This window comes from Mya arenaria, chromosome 16 (genome assembly GCF_026914265.1).
Source record: "Mya arenaria isolate MELC-2E11 chromosome 16, ASM2691426v1".
NCBI classification, from domain to species: domain Eukaryota; kingdom Metazoa; phylum Mollusca; class Bivalvia; order Myida; family Myidae; genus Mya; species Mya arenaria.
The window spans coordinates 19,549,171-19,575,758 of NC_069137.1; the positions used below are offsets into that span (position 1 = coordinate 19,549,171).

A 26,588-nucleotide genomic window follows, 5' to 3' on the forward strand; every position below is an offset into this window, starting at 1 on the left:
CTTACTTTCAGATGGCGACATGTACAGTAGCCCTAGTCCTGCTTATTGCGATACAACACGCGTCGTCTATCGAAGGTAACCAGGACCAATGTATATCCCATTATTGACGTTTTCTCAATTTTCCTTAACTAACTAAGTCTTTAATATCGCTTAAGAAACTTCCTTAGCTAGACAAGTTTATAAGAGCAGTTTAGAAACCTGTTATAAGAGATCTCAACAACTGGTTTGAATTCCCATTGAACACTCTTTTTGTAAAGCATTCACACATTTATTAAAAGTTATAAGTGACACAGTATAGTATAAAGTTGCCCCAAATAGATATAGGTTCGATAGGGATATATTATCTTTATTTTTCATTCTATATTAGTGTTAACGATACGATGTTTATCCCTCGTTCGATGTCAATAATACGTTATTGTCAGTTGCTATGGTTTCAAAAACAAATTCACAGAATAAAAAGGCCTATATCAATTGCACTTGAAACATTAGCTATTTCAGAATACAAACAACAGTTTAAGCCAATGAAATAGCAGGAAGGCAACCATCAACAATATGCCTCTGAAACGCACTTGATTTATTATCTTTTAACTCCATGATATTTAAATTTTCAGAATATTTTCTATTACTGTATCAAAAAAAATATTGTTTCATTGGGTGCGAACCCAAGCCCCCGACGCCTTACTTATAAGGCCTTTAAGCAAACACAACAGTAGTAGGGTGTTTTGATTGTTTCAACAATATTTTGATCACATCACAGGTGTTAATGTCATTCAGCATAAGACGTAACATTAAATGGAGCAATGACGCTTGTAAAGCGAACAATTTGTTGCACTGTGCTTCGCGATAAAACCTGCATGTTCAAAACCATCAGCGAGTCCCTTTACCATACTAATACCATATATACCGCAACGAAAGGTCATTCGATTTTTCATTATATCTGAAATATTATGTTGACCGGATGAAAGTGTTTCTTTCATTGCTTCATTTAAAGAAGCGGAGTATGAGTTTTTAATAAATGCACTGAAAACAAATTGCAAGAACATTTATAGATTGTGTAAATGGTTTGTATAAATGTTAAAATTTATCTCCCTTCGTTACCATGTAGAATCAGTTCTTTACTAAAATATTTCCACTGTTCTGTTCATTATCATACTAGTGTGGTCTAGCATTTTAACAAGTCTTACCTTTCATGTTTGTTTATTATTAGTTGTATTTTAACGTTAAATAAGCCATATCTTAGTGGTTGAGCTTTCACATTCATTGTTGTCCGTTTATTATATTTTTACTAAACGAAGGGAAATATTTATACTCAAATTTAATTGAAATAATTAAATATAATTTTAAATCGAAGTGTACCCTTATCATTACAAAAAGACAGCTCTATTGATGAGTGAAAGCGATAAGGGATATATGAATATTTTCAAAACCACTTTTAAACCTTTCGTTTGAATACAGATACATGTTAATTCGTTTATTATTATAATGCATACAAGTCGTGCGCAGCGAACCGACGCGATAAAATGTATCTTCCATTAATATCATTAAACACCAGTGAAACGATAAGACAAGATATGTCTCACGCCATTTGGGCGTATATCAGTCGGGTGTACTGTGCCGTTAAATTTCAGCCATGCGACCAGTAGATATAATTTTGTTACGGATTGTGAGCAAAGCTGTTAACTAATTTAAACTACTATCGAGTCAGCTTTCAGGGTAGACTCGAGCACTGCATTCAAGGCATCTGTTTATTACTGCTTCTAAGCAAAGCTTTGAAAATTGATTTAAACTACTGTCAAGCTGTGGTCATATTTATAGAGAATCTTATTGTTACTGCTTCAAAGCAAAGCTTAAGATGAAGTCATAAGCTATAATACACATACATAAACATACTCTTCTTGTCAGCCCTTCTTTATATCAAACACAAATATCTAAAACTTACGATTTAATGTCACAAACAAGTGACTACATGTTCATGCGATTCATACGATTTCATATGTATGAACCAAAATATTTACTGAATATTTGCAAAATCCTAATAGTGTCATGCACACACAACCGGTATTTTGAATTACTAACTGATTTTTATTTTGTTTTATTTTTGCAGTGTCGTATACATGCCATGAATCAGCATCAGGGCTTTTTCGACTCGCACTTCGGTTGAACAGACAAGGCGATACTCTCGTAACGGCTCTTCGGGCATACACGACTGGTGCAAATGATGTTCCAGTTCCGGGTTGGTCATGTTGTTATATATATTACAGTTAACTTGCGGTGATGACGTCAAGGTTCTTTGGGAATAGTGACTGATGGAAACTGTAACCTATTATCGGGTAGATTAAGATATACATCTTTATTTTTAAAGAAGTTAATTTATTCATTGAGTCACATTGGCGTATTTCTTGATGACGTCATGACCTTCTACGTATGCATAGCTAACTGAAACGGTAACCTAGTTCCGGATAGATAGTTATGTTGTTATATGCGTCATAAATGCACAACCATTGGGAATTTCACGCTTCTGGCATACGTAATAAATGAAATTAATGACTTACTTCGAGGATAATAATGCTGCTACATGTGAAAAACTTTCATTGACAACGTCATAGCGTTCCGGGTATACGTAATGAAAGAAATCAGTGACTAAGTTCCCTATCGGTCATTTTGTTAAATGAGTAGTTATGATAAAACAGCTGTGACTCCACGACTTTCCGGGTATACGTGATCGAAGGAATCAGTGGAATACACATTCATTGTTTTATTACGACTCTAAGCGTATATGCCATTATTTGGAATGTTGACTTGCTTCAGAATTAGATATGTGTAATTTATTGATTAAAACAGTAATGTATACAATACAGGGTTTTATCACTTCATTATTTTTGATCTGGAATGTCGTATTCAACTCACTCGCGGGAGGGCATATATTTATTTCACTCACATGTATTTTTGACATTTATTCAGATAACCCTGCATGTGAGGCCACTTCTCATGTCAATGGCATTTTTGAAGTAAGCACTGACATTGTGTTGGCAGACACAACGTGCGGCTTCACAAATACGGTGAGCTTACAGTTATTTATTCCAGTGTTCCCTGAAAGTAATTTATAACTTGTTCATGTGTTTTATGTATATATGTATTATAATACAATAAAACAGTGATTTATTAGCAAAATAAAAATGGTATTTTCATCATTTTAAAAAGTGAAATAAATATATATTCGCTGTTCAAATATGTTCACCCGCTTTTATTTCCTGGTCTTACATCAGGATCACGATTTCAATTGACGTCATTTCAGAAATGCTGACTGCAAAATTGTGAAATAAACTATAATATTATACTGAATTTAATAACTTTCCTGTTCACTCATATACAACAAGTGTCTCTTAAACTTTTTTTTTTTCAAATGGCATTGCATTATTATGAAAATAATTTTAAATTGTAAACTATACTTCTCAACTTTAAATCTTAAAACAGTTTTTTTTTTTCTTCCATCAAGAACGTATTTGATGTAATGCTCTCAGTAAAAACATAACTAAAAGGTACTTTTTCCTCAAAATTATGTCTGAATTTGTTTGGATAATGAAACAATATCATTATAGTTTGAAATTATAAAAAAAACTTTCTTGTTTTGTGGTTGTTGCTTTTTAAAACAAAACACAAAACACTTGTATATTTGTATTAAAGGGGCTAGACACCAGATCATGCAATTGCAAGAAGAAAGAGGAAATTATTCAGAAACTTACATAAAACTGACATCGTTGTGTACAAAGCATTGAATTTAACTTACTGATGTATCACATCGCTTACGACACATACATCTTTTGCAGTGTTTGCGCATTTTTTTTCAATACGAAATTTACTAGGGTTCTCTACCACGTAAATACCAGTAAGTTTAAAAAAATACGTCGGTATATTTATCTGTACTCGTAAAAATATATGATTTAATTAGGGAAACCATTGTTATGTGCTACTTTAAACGAGAAAACACAGATGAAGTAGCTCGCATTGACTGGTTTCTATGTTTGTTATGAGGAAATACTGTATTTGCCGATTTTTTGACCATTTAGTGTCTAGCCCCTTTAAAGAAAAAACAAAACAAAGAAACATCCGTTTTCATTTCCAAAATCTAAACAAATTCTAAACATGCATGTATCACGAAATAGTACGTGTTTATGATATTATGTCTACTGCACTATCTTGATTTAAACACCTGGTACACTTTACACGGCACAATCATAACCCTAGTATTCACCTTTTCACAAACAAGGGCGACCCCGGACTTCCAGACTCTCTGCATACACCTTTTGTACATTCCAGTTCAGAATCATAACCCCGGTATAAAGAGCAACTTTTCACGAACTTGTGCGGAAGCAGGTCTCCAGACACTCCGCATAAACCTAGGACACTCTACAGCAAAACATAACCCCGTTCTTCAGAGCAACCTTTTACGATCTAGGGCATCGCAGGTCTCCAGACATTCCGCATACACCTATAACACTAAACAGTACATTAATATAACACCGGTCTTCAGAGCAACTGTTCACAAACAAAGATGATTGCAGACCTCCGGACACTCCGCATACATCTCATACATTCTACAGTATACAAACATAATCCCTATCTTCGGAGCAACTTCTTATGAGCAAGGGTGATCGCAGGTCTCCAGACACTCCGGAAAAACCTAGTACACTCTACAGTACCTAAAAAGAATTCCAGTCTTCAGAGCAACCTTTTACGAAATAGGGCGACCGCATGCCTACGGACACTCCGCATAAACCGTGTACATTATACAATAAAGAATCATAACCATGGATTACAGAGCAATCTTCTGCCATCTAGGGCGTCCGCGGCTCTCCAGACACTCCACATGCACCTAGTACACTCTACAGTACATAAGCATAACCCCGTCCTTAAAAGACACTTTTTACGAACTAGGGCAACCACAGGCCTACAGACACTTTGCAGAAACCTAGTACACTCAATAGTACATAAACATAAAACCTTTTACGAATAAGGGCGACCGCAGGTCTACGGACACTCCGAATAAACATTGTCCATTTTACAGTACTAAAACATAACCGTGGTCCTTCTGTCATCTGAGCGACCGCTGGTCTCCAGACACTCCGCATACACCTTATACACTCTACAGTACATAAACATAATCCAGGTCTTCAGGACAACACTTCACGAACATGGGCGATTGTAGACCTCCGGACACTCCCCGTACACCTAGTACACTATACAGTACATAAACATAATCCCTGTCTTCAGGACAACTTTTCACGAAAAAGGGCGTTTGCTGACCTCCGGACACTCCCTATACACCTAGTACACTTTACAGTACATAGACATCATCACTTCTCTGTCTTCAGGAAAACCTTTTCATGAACAAGGGCGATTGCAGACCTCCGGACACTCCGCATACAGCTATTACACTTTACAGTACAGAAACATAACCACGGTTTGCAGAGAACATTTCAAGATCTAAGGCGACCGCAGGTTTCCAGACACTCCGCATACACATAGAACACTATACAGTACATTAACTTATCCACGTTTTTCAGAGCAACCTTTCAAAAGCAAGGACTACCACAGGTCCACAGAAACTTCACCTACGCAAAGTAAACTCTTCAGTACATAAACATAACACTGGTCTTCAGAGTAACATTTCCTAAACATGGACGACCGCAAGTATACGGACACTCCGCAAACAACTAGTACAATCTGCAGTACAGAAACATAGCCCGATCTGCAGCGCAACTTTTTCCGGGAACGGGCGACCGCTGACCATACACTCAACATACACCTAGTACACTCTTCGCGAAACAAACATAACCCCGGTCTACAGAACAACTTCTCGCAAACAAGCGCGGTTACAGACCTCTGGATCCTCCACATACACCTAGTACACTCTTCGCGAAACAAACATAGCCCCGGTCTACAGAACAACTTCTCGCAAACAGGCACGGTTACAGACCTCTGGATCCTCCACATACACCTAGTACACTCTTAACTGTTGGGCTGCACTTATATTATCCAGCCCAAATGCGTTAATACTCCGATTTTGACATCAATCATGATTTGACATGATTTGACAATTACTAAATACACCTCTCATTATTACAGGGTAGCGAGTACATGTTTCTGTTTCGAGCCGAAGGGACTATACAATATTACACATTGAAATGTGATACGGATTCTCTTATAGCAAATGGAGTGTCATCCGCAGAGTTCCAGACCACGTAAGTTGTTTTCTTAATCGGCCAAATACAACTAAATATGAAAACAATAGTAAAACATGATGCTCTTAAATAAAATTCCTCATTTTAGTCTGAACAATATTTAAAAGAATATAATTACATAATTCATATAATAAAATAGTATTTTACAGGAGTAATTTGTCTACTTAAGATCGTCCGAGAAACTGCGCCTACACAATTTAAAAAAAATCAGGAAGAATGTGTACATGCTGTTTATGTTGGTTCTTAAACGTTTCACAATTTTTTTCTGTAAAAAGAACACGAATGATCAGAATTTAGAAAAAGTGTTGTGTTAGTCTGAAGTAATACTTAAACTTCGGACCATTCGTTCTCTAGGCCCGTGCTCAATCCATAATGAATCCGGTTAATGTTACAGGGCTGTGAAGTCTAACCTGCTCCATCGAGCTAACCCCCTCGGGGTCAGCTTTCAGGTGAATGAATTTTATAGGTATATATACAATGTATGACTTTGTATTGCCAGATGACCCCATAATCCTGTGATATTAATTGATATGAGTTAATATGAAGATAATTGACATGTTCAACCTCGTTTAAGAGAATATATTTATATACATTCAAATTTATTTTCGTTTGAATTTATAACTATATATGTATATTCATAATTATTTCCGTTTTAATACTTCACTTGCTTGCATGAGAGTTATGAATTAGACTTATGCAGTGCATGCTATTATTAGGCAGGGAATACCGATTCTCAACTTTGCTTCTTAAGGACTTATTTTTTTACTTACGGTTTCATTGCAAAGACCTGTGGTCGTGGTGACGAAATGCTGTTTTGTGCAGTACGATATATGAACCTTATCATTTGACACGAAAGATAAACATGAAATAAAGTAACCTTCTTTGTTTTGCGTAGGTCGTTGAAGCAGATGGAAGCTACGTGCCAACGAATAATGTTTACATTGGCCAAGACATTAAGCTTAGGCTAATCCTTAACAAAGGCGCTGAAAGTTTTGGTAAGTGACAACAGTTTAAGGTAAAGCTTTTATCTTTAAATAATCAGTGTAGAAAAGACAGTTAGCTCACTAAGGTATTGGACTATTTCATGAAATCCATTTCAACCGTTTCATTCCATGATTTCCATGTGTTTGGTTCGCTTTTTCAGGACCTGACAATTGGGGATATATTTTTCACACAGCAATCTCAAAGGACTTTGAGGAAGATGCAGAACTTCTGCTACAAATATTCACTCCAGGACTGGGCACAGAGGTCAAGGTCGAAGGGCAATTGCCTACGTCGGAATTTACCTGTTACGCAAAGGTGAAGAGGGATGATGCGGTAAGATCCTAATTATTCTATAAATTCTGAATATTCTTACCAAAACTCTAATATCTTAAATGCATGCAACCTCCATTAAAAAAAAACAAAGTTGCATGTCTTCATGTCATGACTGAGTGTGAGTCACTCGCTAATTAATGAAATGAGCATGATAACTGTACCAAGACAGCCACATGTAGGCTGTACACTAACCTCGACAAATGAAGTCATAGACTAATGTTCCTGTAAATGGTAACGCCCATGTTGTGACATGTTTCAAAGTTTCAAAGTACATTACACTTTCAAAGTTTAACAGACATTTATTTATTTATCTTAATACCAAGTTCTAAAACCATTTTTTGTTTTTTGTCTTAAGTCAGTCAATATTGTGTGTAGAATTTCTTTGATCATTGTTATATTATTTTAATTACAAGTTTTGTTTAGAGTGTTTCATATACACCGACATAGATATGAATTCATATGAAACGACAATAAATATGTTATGGAATATTCATAAAACTGTGACTGAAATAACAAATCAAGCAAGAACACCAGGAAGTTAATGATTGATAGTTTTTTAACCAGTCCATTTTAACACTGTTTTCAATTTATTATTTGCAACATCTTTTTGTAAGGTCATGCTCGATAACGATGCATTATACAGGCAAATATTATAAATATCATATTCATTACTTCAAAGTTTTAATGTACTGTACAGATATCGCTAAATTCATTTGAATATATATATTTATATAAAAAGATGACTATTTTAGGTTGAAATATCCATACCGAAGGCCTATGCCGATGCGTCTAGTGCAACATTAACCGAATGGGTCACTTCAGGTGGCGGGATCAAAGTGACTTCATTTCATGACCGCATAGGTGTTAAGGTATGCTAGTAAAATACAGAGGATAAAACCCATTACTTTTGCTTGTCCGTGTTCGTGTTGTGATGTTTTACGCTTTGCTTTTCGTAAAGATAAAAGTGGTAAAATGGAATAAAAACCCCGCTTTTTATCGATGAGAGTTAATGGTTGTATTCCCACTAGTGGTACGTTAGCAGGTGTTTAAAGTGTGCCATTAAAAGGATATATATTTGAATTTTGACTCCTGGGCTTGTTCCTGAGATATAAAGTGGATATTGTGACAGGACGCTTATCTGACGTCCTGCATCACGTCGAGTTCGATGTGTAAACGCGTATCCGTTTAAACAAATACCAAAATAGAGACAAATAACGTCATTAGCCAATGCATACACAACATAGAAATGAAAACTAAAACGTACAAAACATTTTACCTTAATTTAAACCGATATACTCTATAAAGACACACTTATCAGTGCTTGAGAGGTACTAAATGAGAGAAATACAACTTCACTAAAAACATACACTAAACAGAAGACACAATATCAGGCCAAAGAGCCTCTTCACAAGAGACACACATTTCTCCCACCTCAGATAAGTAGATCCAATAATTTAACCATGCTAGAAATTGTTATCTTGCCCACGAGCGAAGAAAAATGCCCGTATGGAACTCCTTTTTAATGGTTACTACATTGTAATTACCTCCCTTGTTGAAGACTGTCGTCTGTAGCATCATGGACTCCTTGTCTTGTGGCAATATTTAGAACGCTAATTATTTATTTCTCGCTTCAAATGTCACCATAAAACAGTTTTCACGCACCTTTAAAATATTGCTTCACTCTCCTTAGAACTATTTATATACCGATTTGACTATTAACATAATCTGAATAACTGCACGTATTTCCATGACAACCACGAATTATCGCATATCCATACGCAATTAATTTCACTAAGCACAAAAGTTCCAGCAAAAAAATCATTTTTACCTAATTTTGATTAACTGAGGTGGGAGAAAAAGCATCTACCAAAGCCGCTCGTGTAAGATAGGTTCATCCCGACTCGGTAAACCTCGTTTCCGCTAAACACCCTACGCTCGGGTCGGAATGAACCTATCTTACACTCTCTCCATGGAAGATACTTATAATCTTCACAGTGCATACACAATACTTTATCTTATATCTTGCACGAAATTGATTAATCGAAGGCCAGAACTTCATAAAGCTTGCAAACACGTTAGAATTATTCATAGACGTGGGCAGATTTTACTTCAATATAATTACTAAAGTGATATAATGATTAAAACTTGCGTAGAGGTGTTTATATAGTGATGATAACCTTTAACGTGATATAGACTTTAAATTCTACCGTTCAGCAAAACTATATAGAACCTCTGTATCAGCCTTTAGTTGTTTACATTGTTTTAATAAGGTTATCCATAGACGACCTGGGACCACTCTGGATGCAGGTCGGGTAGTCCTACCAGACGATGCAATCGCAACCTTGGCCACTGGTTCAACATATGTCTACAGTTTACACAACTCAAACGGTACACGTTTAATTTACTAGAACCAGCGTCAACTAACCATGAACAAAGTGAAGCCTTACGAAAAGTTTGTAATTGTAGCTACTGGTTTCACGATATCAAGAATATGCAATGTTCTCAGTTCAATATTTTAGATTCATAAATAAATCACGATTTCAATATTTCATTTCAATTAATTCTCAATATCATGATTTGAATTCGATCAATTCACCATTTCATTAATTTAAGATTTTGACGTCATGAATTCACAGGTTAGTGGTTTTTACTTTCAAACATATATATCAAATTATTCATGAATTCACTATTTCTGGATTTAACCATTTCACGATATCATTTTTCTTATTTCAGGTAGTAATAATGTCAAAAGTATTACTTTTTTGTGATTTTAGGCAAATAATACATTGAAAAATACAGAGCCCTGTTGTCAAACATATATTGTTTCAGAATCATATAAAACGTGTGTATTATAATATGCTTGATTCATTACAAATATATATTAGCAACCTTCTGAGTATGTTTTTATCAAATTTACTTTTTCGATATTAATTTTTCACCAATTCAATAGTTGATCAATAATTCGTTTGATGAGTGTATTTGCATATTTTGATTCCTTTTATCTTACAGCTCAACAGGCACAATTTGGACTTGTAGCGTTTGAGGACACAACAGCAATCACTATAAACTACAATGAGTATACAGTCAGTACGGAGGTGAGATAACGTTCAACCTCAGCTTAAACTTAAACAGCTCATTGTGCTCTCGTCTTGATCTCTCGACGGAACAAATTCGAGTTCATTTTGCAGATGACAATATGCACACGTAGAGTAAACCCAATCACGATTAATTCAACAATTGTTTCATAGCAAATTTTCAACTTTTAACAAAGGATATGACCGTGGCGGTTTTTCTACACAATCGTGGAAGGCCCTCTAAACTCTGTGAATGTGGAGGAACTGGTAGCGCCCAATCTCATGAACCGCTAGTGAAAACGGAGCAAAAAAACGATGACTATAGACAAATTTGTTGCTTGTCTCAATGACTTGAAATTGTTCTGGTATTTAAATCAATTTTGTTTATGACCCTACGGCTATACATTTGAGATGTTTAAGGTATATTAAGGTATATTAAATTGGTTATGACTTCACTATTACAACACACGAAATACATTTCATATTAAAGGCGCACAATATAAGTTGATATATTTTTTTTCATTTTCATGCATTATTGTGTTTAAAAATAAAAAAAAATGCATTTGCTAAAGGTTCAGATAAAAAACAATTTAGCGATTGTTGGTGCTGTTTTAAGTGAAGAATTTTGACCACGCAGCTACATTAAAAAACATAATATTTTTAATATGTTCCTAAATTATATGTTTTTAATCATTAATGACAATTAAACATGACATTACATTAAAATATTTTTTTTACATCAACCTATATTGTGCATCTTTAAAAGAACAACTTATATATACACATTAATTCATGAAGACAATAACATACACGACAGATATTTTATTTCATGACTATGTTTGAATATTTCAATACTTGAGATTTTGATATATGTTTCAAGTTTACGCTAGAAAATTGTTGCACTGTCCTTGTAGTGCCTAACATTATTATGTTTATGAATGTGTTTTACTATAAATTTTCACAAGACACAGTACAATACGTTACTATTTAAAGTAGCAAATGTTATAATATAAACTAATTAACACCTGCAACGGTATAACGTACGCAACTATTTAAAGTAAATGTTATCATAATAACTACTAAAAACTGGCTACAGTAAAAAAACGCTACTATTTAAAGTAACAAATGTACTTATGTCAACTACTTAACACAAGCCACAGTAGAATATGCTACTATTTAAAGTTAAATATTTACAGAGGTCAACTAGTTAACACTAGCCACAGTAAAAAAGCCACTATTTAGACAAAACAAATGTACTTATGTCAACTACCTAACAATAGCCACAGTGAAATACGCTACTGTATAAAGTAGCGAATGAACTTATTTAACTAGTTAACACTAGCAAGAGTAAAATACGTTACTATTTAAAGAAACAATTGTACTTATGTAAACTACTTACCACTTGCCAGAGTAAAATACGCTACTATTTAAAGTAACATATTTACAGAGGTCAACTTGTTAACACTAGCAACAGTAAAAAAGCCGCTATTTAGAGAAACAAATGTACTTATGTCAACTACCTAACAATAGCCACAGTGAAAACGGCTACTGTATAAAGTAACAAATGTACTTATGTCAACTATTTAACACTAGCCACAGTAAAACACATTGACATTTAAAGTAGCACATGTACTTCTGTCAAATAGATAACATTTGCCACAATAAAACACGCTGATATATAAAGTAGCAAATGTATTTATATGAGCTATTAAACACTGGCAGCGTAACATATGTACTATTTAATGTAAAACAATTATACAATGTCAAAAATGCTATTATTTAAAGTAATAAACGTGATAGAATTTATCATTAGCCCCAGTAACTAATGTGATAATATGTTTTCCATTCTTCTGACAGACCATTGAAGGTGCTCCTGCTAGCGGTCCAACCGATACCGTTTCTTTAGACGAATACCAGGTTTTAATGATGAAAGGAGGATCCACCATTGGTGAAATCATACTAGAAGGAGACAGTAAGTCTGATAGCAGAGGAGGGAGGGGCGTGGTGAAACCATGTCTTCGATTTTTTTCAGGAGGCGTGGTGAAACCATAGCTTCGTACTTTCTCAGAAGACGTGGTAAAACCATGTCTTCTTCATTTCTCAGGGGTCGTTGCGAAACCGTGTCTTCTTTTTTTCGCAGGGGTATGGCTAAACCATATCAAATGTTCAGGTTCTTCCCGCAACTGGGTCAATATGTATCGTCACAAATAAGTATATAAACAAGAAATACTATCTTGTGTAGCACCAGTGTGGTTTCCCATAATTTTGTAATGGGGTCAGGGTCCCGTTTTAATACGATACTTAATCGAAAACGTTACGCTGCTTAAGGATGCTCGGAGTCACCCTTAATAGTACGGGCAGAATATATCCGCAAAATATTCATGTGATTGTTTATTGCAGTGATAAGCCTAAGAATTTACGATCTTAAGCCATGCAATCGTTATTGAAACGGTGACCAGGGCCCGTATAAATGTCAAAATACCGACAAAATGCCTGAATTTTCTATATTATATTTTCAATCAGAGAAAGAATGCAAAACCCGGGTTTGAATTACAGGTGAATTATTGATATTATTATATCAACGAGGACCAAAATCGAGTTACTACCCCTGCCACGGACCACACGAGATTTAGTACTCTTGTCAAAGCCCTTAATTCTGATCAATGTAATCCGAACATGAGTTTTAGTCCTATTCTAGTTATATAGTTTATATCAATGGCATCCTCACGTGAGCTCTTTCTCTTCTTATATAAATAAATTACATACATAGAAGTGCACACGAATAAGTAAGCTCACCCGACAATTTTCAATTATGCTTACCAATGAGGTCTATTATTTCGACTACACGTGAATTTTTAACTCTTGTTAAAAACTCAAAATCATATCAATGTAAACTATATGCGTATTATTACTCTTGTCAAAGCCATATAATTCATATCAATGATGTCCACACTAGAATTGTTACTCTAGTCAACGCCTCATAATTAATGAAGACAGGAACAATGTGAATTATTATCTTGTCAAAGCCAGAAAATTCATGCCAATGAGGACAACGTTTGCAATATTACTCTTGTCAAGGCCAATTAATTCATATCAATGAAGACCACGTGAATTATTACTCTAATCAAAGTCACATTATTCTTATAAATGATGATCAAATTTGAACTTTTACTCTTCTTAAAGTCATGTAATATATACTTGAGGAAAAGACATAAATTTTTCCCTTGTTAAAGCCACAAAATCATAACAATTAGGACCATATTTGAATTATTTCTTTTGTCAAAGCCGCATTATTAATATCGATAAGGGGACTACACCTGGATAATACCGTGTTAAATTTCAATGAATTATAGTTATTTCGACCAGACAGGATTTTATCCCCTGTTAAAGCCAAAGTATTTATTCCCATGATGACCTCAGGTTGATTATAACTCTTGCCATAGCGCTATGTATATAAATGAGGACAAAGGGTGGGATATTCCTTATAATCATATCAATTGGGATTATTTAAGTCATTTTAACCAATATGACAATTTATTGCCAACATACTGACCAATACGTTTGGAATTAATGCAACTCATTTATTCTTCCATAACAATTACAAGCACTTGTAGTATATAATTATCCCCACTACCATTGACATATGCTGTTGTTACTTCAGAACCCTTCGGTGTCTTCATGGAAAGTGATTTTACCGTCGCTTCACCGGTCAATGCTGTAGGATTACAGGTAAGGCCTAAAATGCCTATGTTAAGTGCAACTTCACTCTACCTGCCAAATATCCTTGGTCATAGAGGCATTTTTCCTACTCATTATAATAAAATCATCCAATTTTCCATTTTGAAGTTGTTGTTGACCATGACATCAATTTGTGTTGATTGAAATTAATACAGGTTTAGTATTTTAGGCTAAAGGTTAGGGTCAACGCTATGGTTTCGTATTAAAAACAATATACCGTAAATATCATGGTAAGCAATTTTGACTTGCGTTGATGTTTTGACTCGATTTAAAAGAATCAAACCGTGTCTCTTCTCTACCTTTCTATTTTCAGGCCTCAGATATTTATTAGGTCTAATTAAGTAGTAATCGTATTCCGTTCTCGAGTGTTTATCCAATCTCCTACACAGTGATCTCCCCTGACAAGCAGAATACATATCTAAACATTCATGAACATGTTATTTAAGAAAGGTTATCGACATCATACTTGTGTAAAAGAGTTGTCAACAATTATAGCGCTGTATACAATCGGTTATATGTAATATATACAATGGATTAAATGTATGTTTGACCCTCAACATGATTCTTACAAACTTTCAATTCACATGAGTAATATCGCCATAAGCTACTTTGTTTTCTTCCGCTTGAATGGGAATAACATGATTAATAATTTTCTTGCATCTTAAACAACAGACATATTTGATAAAACATGACGAAATTGAATTGTCTACTTATATCTCCAAACACGAGTGGATAGTTGTTTATATTGAGCAGTTATACAACAACTAAAACTGGCGTCAAATAGCTTCTAATTATTTATATATTTAATAATCGATCGTACTATTCTAAAATACTACAGCTGAATTCACACAGTGTTATACATTGCAATATTATCATATTACGCCTTATTGTCTTTTTTCCGTGGAGCATTGAATTCTGAATCACCGACTACATGACCGGAACTCTTTACCTGGTATGCACGCAAGATCAAAGGAATCTGATTATACTAGCTTGAAATGATACTTTATATGGGGTCCCCATTTCAACCATAGGTTTTTATATTTATAAAGTAAAAACTTACTATCATTATTAAAATTAATTTCAGTTCTTACCAAAACACACAGCTGCTAAGCGGTTTGTTCTACCATTTCCCAGCAGCTACATGTTCGAGTACGAGTTTGATGATCCCGTAAATGACCAAGGATACACCATTGAAAATCCAGGTAAGATACGATATATTCAGATAACAGACGGACACATATTATAAGATAATATCATATTCAGTTAGGGTCGCACAATAAAATATGTGGCTACGTGTATGCACTGGCGGCAAGACATATGTATGTTTTACAGCAATGACACAACCAAAGTATTTTACTGCTGTTCATGACCTGCACAATGAATTGTTTTATAAGAGGCTCAAATGTGACACTAGCAATGTAAGCGGCTTCATGTTGTGCTCTTGCAAGATCTATTGCATTATTACAGCGCAAAAGTAAATCTGTGGCTACCTTTCATAACCCAGCAAGTCCGTTGCATTTAAGAGGCTCAAATGTATTTTTATCATAGGTGCAACAGTGACACGAGCAGAAGGTGCACCGGTGTTTGTAGAGGGAGATTTGAACGGTGCATCGGATGCGCTTGAAATAATCTCAGCCAACCCAATACATGTTCACGGAATTGTTCCAAGTAAGTTTTGGAACACATTTACATTTCTATATTATTATTGTTTTTTTAGGGGTTATGATGAAGAAATTTAAACATATCTAATAATTGCTTTTTGAATCATTTGAATCGCATCGGGTTTGGCATTATTTTTAACACAACTCCTAAAAGTATGTATAATGCCATTTTGGAAGGAGAACATCACGTACAGTTCATTACATTGAGTATTATAGATTACCAATACTGCTCTTAGATCCGGATTTGTGTTCGATAATCGAGTGGACATTTGAAGATTTGATTTTTTGAGGCACCAGTCTTTTAATATATGCATTACGGCTTTAAATTACATTATAACATGATATACTAGCTGACAAAATCAAACTACATGTTTGAAGGAAAATAAACAAGCGTCTCCAACTTCAATATTATTGGCCAACAGTCAGTTAAAAACCTGAGAATAACCATTAGTTTGCACATGAAAGCGATATAATGTGTATTGAAATTATTGACCAGATTTTGTCCAATTAGCTTTTTAGGCTCCTCTTTAACAAAATCATAGAGTTAACCAATTATTGTCAGAAATTGCTTTTGCGAATAGTTGGCAATAATTTACTTGAATGTTTCATTTAAAACATCATTTATGATGCTAAAATATGTTTTTGTCTGAATTTTAATATCCTTTTATTCATTATATTTATAAACTTATTTTAAGTATTAACTGATCTACACGATATGTTTATTTTCAAAATTACAAGATAAATAAGTTGCCTACATTTTTATGTGTTAATGGACCATCACTAAATAGTGAATATCCCCGTTGAACCACACACTTATTATTTGTACTGCCTCCTCCTTGAGCGAGATAATGTAAATCTTCTTCGTTAACTTTACAAACGTTTATGCAAGCGAATGGAAGATAACATCAGCGATGCAAAATAATAAATAACGCTTATGCACAAACACTTTATAACCTTCGTACATGTCCATACCATTTCATAGTGTGTTTTTTTAAAATAAAACACCTTCCGATTGTTAAAATGGAGAGCAGTTTTTTACAGTATTGATATTTACCAATACCGTATGGGAAATGTTGCATTTATAATGTGATTGAGGTATACTCATAGTTATAATCAAATGATTACTCGTGAAATATGCTGTTTTACTGTATGCCAATTTGTGCTTCAGCTCAATCCACACAAGCTGGTAATGGTCGAGCGGGCTTTGTTCTTCCCTCACTTGAACAGTGGTCCTCTAGACAACATTTCTACGCGATGGAAGGAAAGAAATACGATCTTATTTTCGTCTCTCACAAAGGCGACATGGATGATATAAAGGTAGAAATAATAAACGTTATTTTGCTATTGCTTTGTTTGAAGCAATAACTACAAATTTGAACTACAGGGACAATCGTAGTAATTTACAATATTATAATGGCAACGAGAGACACACAACAATTACCAAACAATAAAGATAGGCAAAATATGAATCATAAACGTATTATCTCAGAAACCGTTTAACCCGGCTTCAAGCCAAAATAGCATTTTTTCATCCTTTTCGAAACAGCTCGAATCTCGATTTCATTGTTTAGAACCGGGACCTTAACTATTCCGGTGATAGTATTGTTCAATTACACTGGCTTGCTCAGTCTTTCTAAGGTTTGACCTATTGACATAATTTTTTCCCATGTGACCTAGTTTAAGACTATACATGAAAAATGGAGCGGATATATTGTTCCCAAGATTTGACCTATTTTTTCTAGCTTTTTACGCCATACGATTTCAATTCTATCAAGGGGAGCAATCTTACAACAGTTTGAAAAGGTCTAACAAATCAATACAAGAATTTGTCTCCGGACATGATTTTTAAATATTTGACCTAATGACCTAGTGTCTGACCTCATATGACCCAGTTTTAAAATTGTGAGTGATTTTATCAATTCATAGATTTTGACTTAGTTTCATAAGTATAGGACCTGGAATATTGCCCAGTTTATGTTCCCAAATTGTTTTTTAAGATTTGATCTTGGTTTTGACCATGTGTTACCCACTTTCAAAATTCGGTTATATTTTATCAAGTGTAACATTATATTGGACAATATTGGACCAAATAAAATGCATCTACTTTGTTCCAAGGCTTTTCTTAGACTTGACTTATTGACCTAGTTCTTCACCCACTTCTACCCAAGTTTGAACATAATTCAACCGATCCCTCTCCGAATTCCCAAATAACCACCTTAACCTAATAATGAACCTACCCCCGAAGCACCCGTACGTGCACCTGGATGGACGTATGGACAGAAAGATGTATGGGCAGAATGACGGTCGGACGGGCAACACCAGAAATTATCCCAAATATATCCCTCTCCCAAAACCTTTTATTCGGTGGGGAATAAAAAATATAAATCTGATTTGATTTTAGAGCATGTTGATCTAATCATAATGTCAGTATTCCAACGAGTAAGAACGCTTCTAGTGTACAATTTATCAAGTTTTCATTCATAAGGCAAGTACTGTTATGCTTTTAAAAAAACTATTTCTTAAGAATACTGAGCAAACATGTTTTCAAACGTACGCATAAGAAAATGCGATTTTAAAAAGGTAACATGTTGGGGGTTTTGTTGTTGTTTTTTGTCACAATCAGATTTCATTAAATAATTTAACATGCACGCCATGTGACTTATTTCTTTCTTAATATCCATTTAAACAAACTTTCCGATAGGATTTTGCAAGGTAAGTTGTTTTATATCGAAAATATAACAACTTGATTCAGGTGAATATTTATTTATTGCCGGATGTTGTACATTAGGAATGTATGGTTTTTCATCGAGCTATGACATAAAGTATGTCTTGCTTTTTAACGAGCTTTAAAATAAGCTACAAAGGCTATATATAACTTATGACCAAGCTATGACATATGTTTTTCGAAGGTGTTAATTTCCAAACAAATGCATAAGTAACCTTTAAGTTTGTTGAGATTAGGAATTGTCATTTTGGAATTTATCGATGTTGTTGTTGTTTCTTTTCAAAGATCAAGCTTGGGTCCATCACAACCTCTTTCATTGGCTCTACTTTGAGTTCACAGACCGGCTTCTCCAAGACAGAAGTAACGCGAGTAATGGGTAAGTTTGTCTTTTTGCCAACGGTGTATTTATAAAGTATAAGACCAGATTAGAGATATATTTTTTCCTATAATGGGTCATGCTATATATGACATATGGAGATAAAAAACAGTACATGAATACTTTAATTAAGGTAACAGATGTCCGAATAAGCTTGTCATTTTATCAGGCCAAAAGATAATGTTTAATGTTCGTGCCTGATGTATATAATTGTGTTACTAATTGAAAGTTAATGCAGATTGTATTTTTGATATCTATTTCAACTGAAATTTGACATACATCGATCAAAGTTAAAGCGTTAATCACACACAATGCAAAGTGGATGTTGGTTGGTAAAATAGATGTCATGCACTTTGAAAATTTATATTGAAATTAATACAAATCGCAACACGTTTCGCCGCTTCAAGGGACAATACAAACTGGAAATCCATTTTATCGGTGTTCTTTGTCGGTATTTGATAATTAACTTCGTAATTAATAATGGGTATTGAAATAACTAATCATGATCATTTATTGTAATAATTCCGATCGAAACATACGCCATGTGTCATAAACATAATTCTTTGATGAGGACTTACATGACTTACCATCGTGTGATTTAATACGCGATCTATTAGAATGTCACAGCTGACTTTAATAGTGGAAGTGTCAGTGACAGGGAATAGTGACCGTCAACTACTGCCAAAATGTTTTCATGGAATCAAAGATTAGGTGATACAACTCGGTGGATTAGAAGACTGATTTGAATGACTAAAATGGCAGTTTTTGTTCAGTACCACTGAATATGTGTTGTCGAATGTTTTTAAGCACAGTTAATTGTTTAACGAGTGTTTACATTGTTTCAATCTGACAACCTAGCGAAATATAATAATATATTCAATCACCGTTGCAAAGCCGATTCAGTAATGCCGTTGAGAATGAATAACATATCGTAAAACTAACCCAAAAATAAGCGAACCGCGAAAATTTGGAAACCGAAGAGAACTTACACTTACGAATTGTGTTCATATATTATTTTCAGGCGAAACCGATCCGTCTAGGTTCGAATATTACGAACATTCAGATTTCCAAGTGACTAACACTGACGACTATCGGACTGAATGTGGCCTGGTCGAGTTTCAAGGTAGGAAACAGTTTATAATTTTCGTTAAACTGTTATTTCAACGAAACAAACGCGACATCCCTGTTAGGTATGGTATGCATCGTTCTGATGTCCTGCTCATCACTTATGTTGCAAATATAAAAACTTCCGAGCATATCCGATTGTTTATAGATATAACATGAGCGTTTATTTTACGTCTTGCCTGAATGTAGATTATATTGTATATTGTTTCATTTCTATATTGTTCCATTTCACAGCAGCATATAACCCACATATACTTGAACATAGATTCCATTTGTATATTGGTCCATTTCGCAGCTTATATAATTGACCATTACATGAATATAGATTCCATTTGTATATTGTTCCATTTTGCACGTTAACTTTATATAATTGACCATTACATGAATATAGATTCCATTTGTATATTGTTCCATTTTGAGGTTTATATAATTGACCATTACATGAATATACATTCCATTTGTATATTGTTCCATTTTGCACGTTTATATAATTGACCATTACATGAATATAGATTCCATTTGTATATTGTTCCGTTTTGCACGTTTTATAATTGACCATTACATGAATACAGATTCCATTTGTATATTGTTCCATTTTGCAGGTTTATATAATTGACCATTACATGAATATACATTCCATTTATATATTGTTCCATTTTGCAGGTTTATACAATTGACCATTACATGAATATAGATTCCATTTGTATATTGTTGCATTTTGCAGGTTTATATAATTGACCATTACATGAATATACATTCCATTTGTATATTGGTCCATTTCGCAGCTGTACATTACCGACCCTTACCCGAATATAAATTGCATTTGTATATTGTTCCCTTTCGCAGCAGCACCTAAACTTCCAATACCAGAATAAAGATTGTATTTGTTTACTTTTCCATTTCGCAGCAGCACCTAACCGCCCGTTTATGCTGATTATATTTGAGAAGACCGATGCCGGTGTGCTTCATGAAGCCTACTTGCCATTTGGTGTTGGATATCCTCCAATCAACCTCGTAAGTTCATTTAAAAAAACTATTGACTATTGAGCCATTTAATAATTTAATGTTATTAATTAGGTGATTTAATACTGGCCTACTTGTTTGTACGAGGTTAGCTGTATATGCCTGAGCCCGAAAGGGCCAATAAGAAACCACATAATTATTAAATATTGTATGAATTAACTATTACGTAGTGTTCGACATTTTGGTTATAAACCATTCTAAAAACTTAGGTCAAGTTTATATTTGAAGCCTGTTTATAGCCGATTCATTCATTGTGTCTGCTTTTCTAGACTTGCCTTTGCTGATTTTGACATGCATCCTTTAGTGACATTGTACATAGTTATTAATGAAGTTTTGTGCAGTCTACGGAAGCATGTCTTTTTCGTCTTTATTTCGTAAATCGTATGCCAAAACGTCAAATGTTTCACCTTCGCCGTCCATTTCTTTCAGTGTACACTAACATTATAGTAGAAAACAAACACCAACAGGTTAAATACAACTGTTAAATCAAACCGTACAAAGTGGTTGAATAATTTAATAGGCTAGTAATTCCAAATAAAATTAAACAAACACAAACATTTTCAGAACAGTCGGAAAGCGAAAAACAAAATTGCTTTCTTTTAAAATAATTTCCAGCATATTTATCATATTAGGCAAGTTTCGACAGCCAATGAAAATGGTCCATTTCTCAAATTCTTTATTTCGTGAGTTTTGTAACCAATCAACAAGAAGAAAACTCGTATACGCCGAGTTTGGTCAATATTGGGCGACTTTTGGAATATATTGTCTTCAATTGTCTGGTACTGGTACCACGATTGTCCCTGTATCGCGTTAAAAACGCAATAGCTGGTTAATAATAATATTATATTATAGTGTTATTAATAAGGTGACATCATATTGGCCGGGTTTTTTGTCCGAGGTCAGCAGTATTGGCAAAGAGCCATAATGCAGCTTAAAAAGCTGGTAAATGCATAAGCTATATAATATACAAGTATGTGATATTGTAGCTTGACGAATATTAATTAATCATGTTGTTGCCGTCATAGAACGGTCGGCTGAACATGAGGTATAAGTGAGTTAAAGCTAGTTTTTAAGAACTCAACTATAAACTTATTCCATTAATAATTGGTTTTCCCCCAACTTTTTACAGTGCACAGACACATCAAGTGAACATACCTTTTCCTCTCGATTTGCGGGATCCTTCTCCTCCAAGCCAGGTGACCTATTAGATAACGACTGTGATGGATTTACGGACGAGGAGGTGTTGAATGGAGAAGGTAAGACCGGGCATGTTTCTGTGGTGGGTTCACGGATGGGAAGATAATGGAGAAGGTAAGACCAGGGCATCCTTCTGTGATGGGTTCACGGATGAAAATTTGTTGAATAGAGAAGGTAAGACCGTGGCATGTTTCTGTGTAACGCAACATTCATGTTTCTGTCTTATCTGTGTTTCACCGTTTAGTAATTGCGCATTATAGTTTCCTACTTAAATTCATATCTGATTACAAGTACTGATATTTTAATCTTACTGTTCTTTACCTGGAATACAACACCAGTCAATTTCGAATTGGAAACATGCGCACACACTACAAAAGGTGCATGTGTCGTAAACGATGTTATACATCGGTAACTAAGATAATTACTAGATTCAGTCTAATGTCTATTAAATGTCTAAAATTTTAACATTAAGATTACACACAAATGATACATAAACCTAATTAAGGGGTCAGCTTGATTCCGTATAAGCTACCTAAGACTGTTAAGACTGTTCGACAAATGTTGACCAGGTATTGTCAACTATTTAAAGAGAATTTTGTTTGTATTTCAGATGATGATGGTGACGGCTATATCGATGAAGACTTGGCTCTTAGGGAAATATTCGGTGAGATAATCAGAAATATAGTTTACATGTATTTGCTTTAACACTGAGTTTAAGGTCTTATGGGAAGTAGTATTAAAGATACTTGCTATTTCTAACTCCATGAAGTAGTGGTTTTAGGTTTGAATGTATGGGTATGATTAGAATACACGATTAAACAACAATGAACTAAACAGTTCATTTCTTGTAATATGGATTAGCCATATTTCTGAAAAAAATGGCTCTAAGTTAAAACTAAGAAGAGTTTATAGATGTGAAATCGAAATTAAAAAAACCACGAGCTTCGGCATTCGAACAAAAGTACTGTTGGTATGAAGTCCTGGACCATATCAGCTGAACCATCGTGAGCTGAAAGATGTACTCTTCATACCAAAATAAACAGTACTACAATTAATAGAATTGCTTCAAGTTCCAATCTTGTTATCAGTTATTAATATTTTCCGTAAACACATTATTAAGTTAGTAGTTAAAGGTTTTTCGCTTAAAATCTTGCTTGTAATACATGTGTATGTATTATCATTATTGTTGCTATCATTATTATTATTATTGTTATTATTATTATCATTGTTATTAGTATTATTCTATTATTATTATTATTATTATTATTTTATTATTATTATTATTATTATTATTATTATTGTTATTATTTTTTTTATTATTATTATCATTATTATTAGTATTATTCTATTATTATTATTATTATTATTATTATTATTATTATTATTATTATTATTATTATTATTATCTTATTTCTGAAACCTTCTGAAGTCCCTAACAACAAGATTTACTCACTATTTTTAAATTTGTTTTCAATACTTTGTGTAATACTTATTCCTTTAAGAGATTTCATGATATTTTAGATAAGAATTACCAATTGTCGTATATCAAAGTTCCAATTGAGTAGCAATTTGCTTATAAAAATAAGTTATAATAAGTTACATGTACTTAAGCCTGACAAGCTCATTAAGTTTTGAAAGGTTGGGCTCTGACGTAATTTGCCTTAATCCTATTTTGCATTGTTTTCCAGAACGAGGGATAAAAGTGAATGAACTTTTTTATGATACAACCAACCCGTCCAATGCTAAGAACTTCATTATAGTCAATGGGTAAGACATTCATATATTTCACCAAGTAGTTGCAATATAGTCGAACCTTGTTGGCCCGAAAACGCTTGACTCGATTTCATCGTTGCCTCGAACTGGATGTGAAGGACAAAACTTCTCTCTAAGAAACTCTGCCAATCTTCTCTCTCAGTAACATGGACAAAATTATCTTTCAATAACTCTGCCAAAATTGTCTCTCAGTAATTATGCCAACTTTCTCCCTCAGGTACTTAAACAAATTATCTCTCAGTTACTCGGCCAAATTTCTCTCATAGTAACTCGGCCTAACTTTTCTCTCCGTAACTTTGCCAAACTTTCTCTCAGTAACTCTGCCAATCTTCTCTCTCATTAACTCTGCGATACTTCTCTCTCAGTTACTCTGCCAAACTTCTCTCTCAGTAACTCTGCAAAACTTCTCTCTGTTACTCTGCCAAACTTCTCTCTCAGTAACTCTGCCAAACTTCTCTCTCAGTAACTCTGCCAAACTTCTCTCTCAGTAAATCTGCCAAACTTCTCTCTCAGTAACTCTGCCAAACTTCTGTCTCAGTAACTCTGCCAAACTTCTGTCTCAGTAACTCTGCCAAACTTCTGTCTCAGTAACTCTGCCAAACTTCTGCCTCAGTAACTCAGACAAACTTCTCTCTCAGTAACTCTGCAAAACTTCTCTCTGTTACTCTGCCAAACTTCTCTCTCAGTAACTCTGCCAAACTTCTCTCTCAATAACTCTGCCATACTTCTCTCTCAGTAACTCTGCCAAACTTCTCTCTTAGTAACTCTGCCAAACTTCTGTCTCAGTAACTCAGACAAACTTCTCTCTCAGTTACTCTGCCATACTTCTCTCTCAGTAACTCTGCTATATTTCTCTCTCAGTAACTCTGCCAAACTTCTGTCTCAGTAACTCAGACAATCTCATATTATATAGTGAACAATAATGATGTTGTTATGTGATTGATACAGGTGACGAATTTCATATGTCTGTAAAGTAAATAGCTTGTTTTAGTCATACACACTTGAAAACGTAATTTCGATTTCAAAATCGTATTTCGTTTCCCCAATTAACGCAGTTTATAAGTAGAAATAACATTAAATACATCAAAATCGATAGTTAACTATAACTTAAACGGAAGAAGGCATACCAAACAGCATATTGCACATAGCGTGATGCTGTTTAATGACTTCTAGAACCTCTTCCACTTTTGTTAAAATGGGTCATATTATTTTAATTAATGTCAAATTATTGTTCATTTTAATGTTGTATAAACCACTACATAATTTGTATATATCGACAAATAGAACTCGGACGAAAGTGAATATTCTCTGATACGTATTGTTTTGCTTTATTTTGTCGTTATCTATTCAGTCAAGGAAAGCAAATGGGCAAACTTGGAAACAAAAGGCTATAGATATTCTGTTTCGTTTAATATTTATTAAAAATTTGGGGTGTCGAAAGAATGGACAAAGACAGTTATAGTTTAGGTACACTTTTTTACATGTTAGATTTATATTACCATGGATAAATTATTTCAGGTGTCAAGAGTTTAAACCGGCAACTGAAAGCATTGGCCATTTTACTCTGAACACGGCACTGAGCGATGTTTTTGACGACTACTGGGTTATTGAAACTAACCCATTCAATGCTTTTAAGGTGAGACATCATTGTAAGCCGCGGCCCGTCAGGAAACCACGTCGATAATCAACTATGTGCAAATTATTCCCATTCGTTTTAAGCCCTGAGTGAACTATTACAATGCAAAATACATGTATGTGCATACACTATACGTGTGGTTTGAGATTGTTTAACACATGCTCTACCGCTTTCGACGGTACTAATGAGCGTGACTACATTGATGCACTACCAATGCTGAATATCTCAATCCGATCAAAACCGCCTTACATTATACCTTTGGTTTTGATGTTCTAAATTATCTCAAGTTGAGATGTTATGATAGCTTTGGCATCGGAGCCGTCGGCATCGTGCATTTATTAAACCTTACCCATAACTCAGAGACAACAGCACACGCAGCGCATGATTCATATTGTTGACAGCAGCTACCTTGTAAGAACATTGAATGTATCTATATAGACGAATATGGGTCGGGTATTATTTACACCCCTAACGTCGACACAAATAATGTTCCCTTTTGCTAAAGTGTGTTTATATACGGTCCATGATTAACCGAATTAGTAAAAACACGAATGACAAAATAAACGTATATGCTCTGCACTTCTGGGAGGGATAGAACACATTACTCTCGGCCTGCAATTTCACATTGCTATCACAATGGTGAATTAGTTCCGCTATATATCAAATACTCGGTAACATACATTGTTGAAGGAATTGCACTT

At 34.4% G+C, this 26,588-nt stretch overlaps 1 protein-coding gene across 1 annotated transcript; it reads left to right on the forward strand.

The window, feature by feature from the left end:
- Nucleotides 1-25,935, forward strand: LOC128221469 (uncharacterized). The gene is made up of 22 exons (XM_052930076.1): nt 1-75; nt 2,105-2,233; nt 2,962-3,059; nt 6,127-6,242; nt 6,637-6,691; nt 7,138-7,237; nt 7,387-7,559; nt 8,312-8,428; nt 9,830-9,947; nt 10,569-10,654; nt 12,491-12,605; nt 14,295-14,362; nt 15,456-15,573; nt 15,920-16,039; nt 17,201-17,349; nt 19,043-19,133; nt 20,155-20,256; nt 21,166-21,272; nt 22,411-22,537; nt 23,089-23,142; nt 24,167-24,245; nt 25,770-25,935. The coding sequence occupies exons 1-22, from the start codon at nt 12-14 to the stop codon at nt 25,933-25,935; spliced, it is 2,352 nt and encodes a 783-aa protein (XP_052786036.1). The 5' UTR covers nt 1-11.
- The last annotated feature ends 653 nt before the right edge of the window (nt 25,936-26,588 follow it).

What these genes read in the sequence shown, in the direction of transcription:
- LOC128221469 (XM_052930076.1), top strand. Translation starts at nt 12, where the DNA reads ATGGCGACATGTACAGTAGCCCTAGTCCTGCTTATTGCGATACAACAC. An exon ending in TCCGCAGAGTTCCAGACCAC is followed by an intron (nt 6,243 to 6,636) that starts GTAAGTTGTTTT and finishes TTAATGTTACAG; the next exon opens with GGCTGTGAAGTCTAACCTGC. An exon ending in AGAAGTAACGCGAGTAATGG is followed by an intron (nt 19,134 to 20,154) that starts GTAAGTTTGTCT and finishes TATTATTTTCAG; the next exon opens with GCGAAACCGATCCGTCTAGG.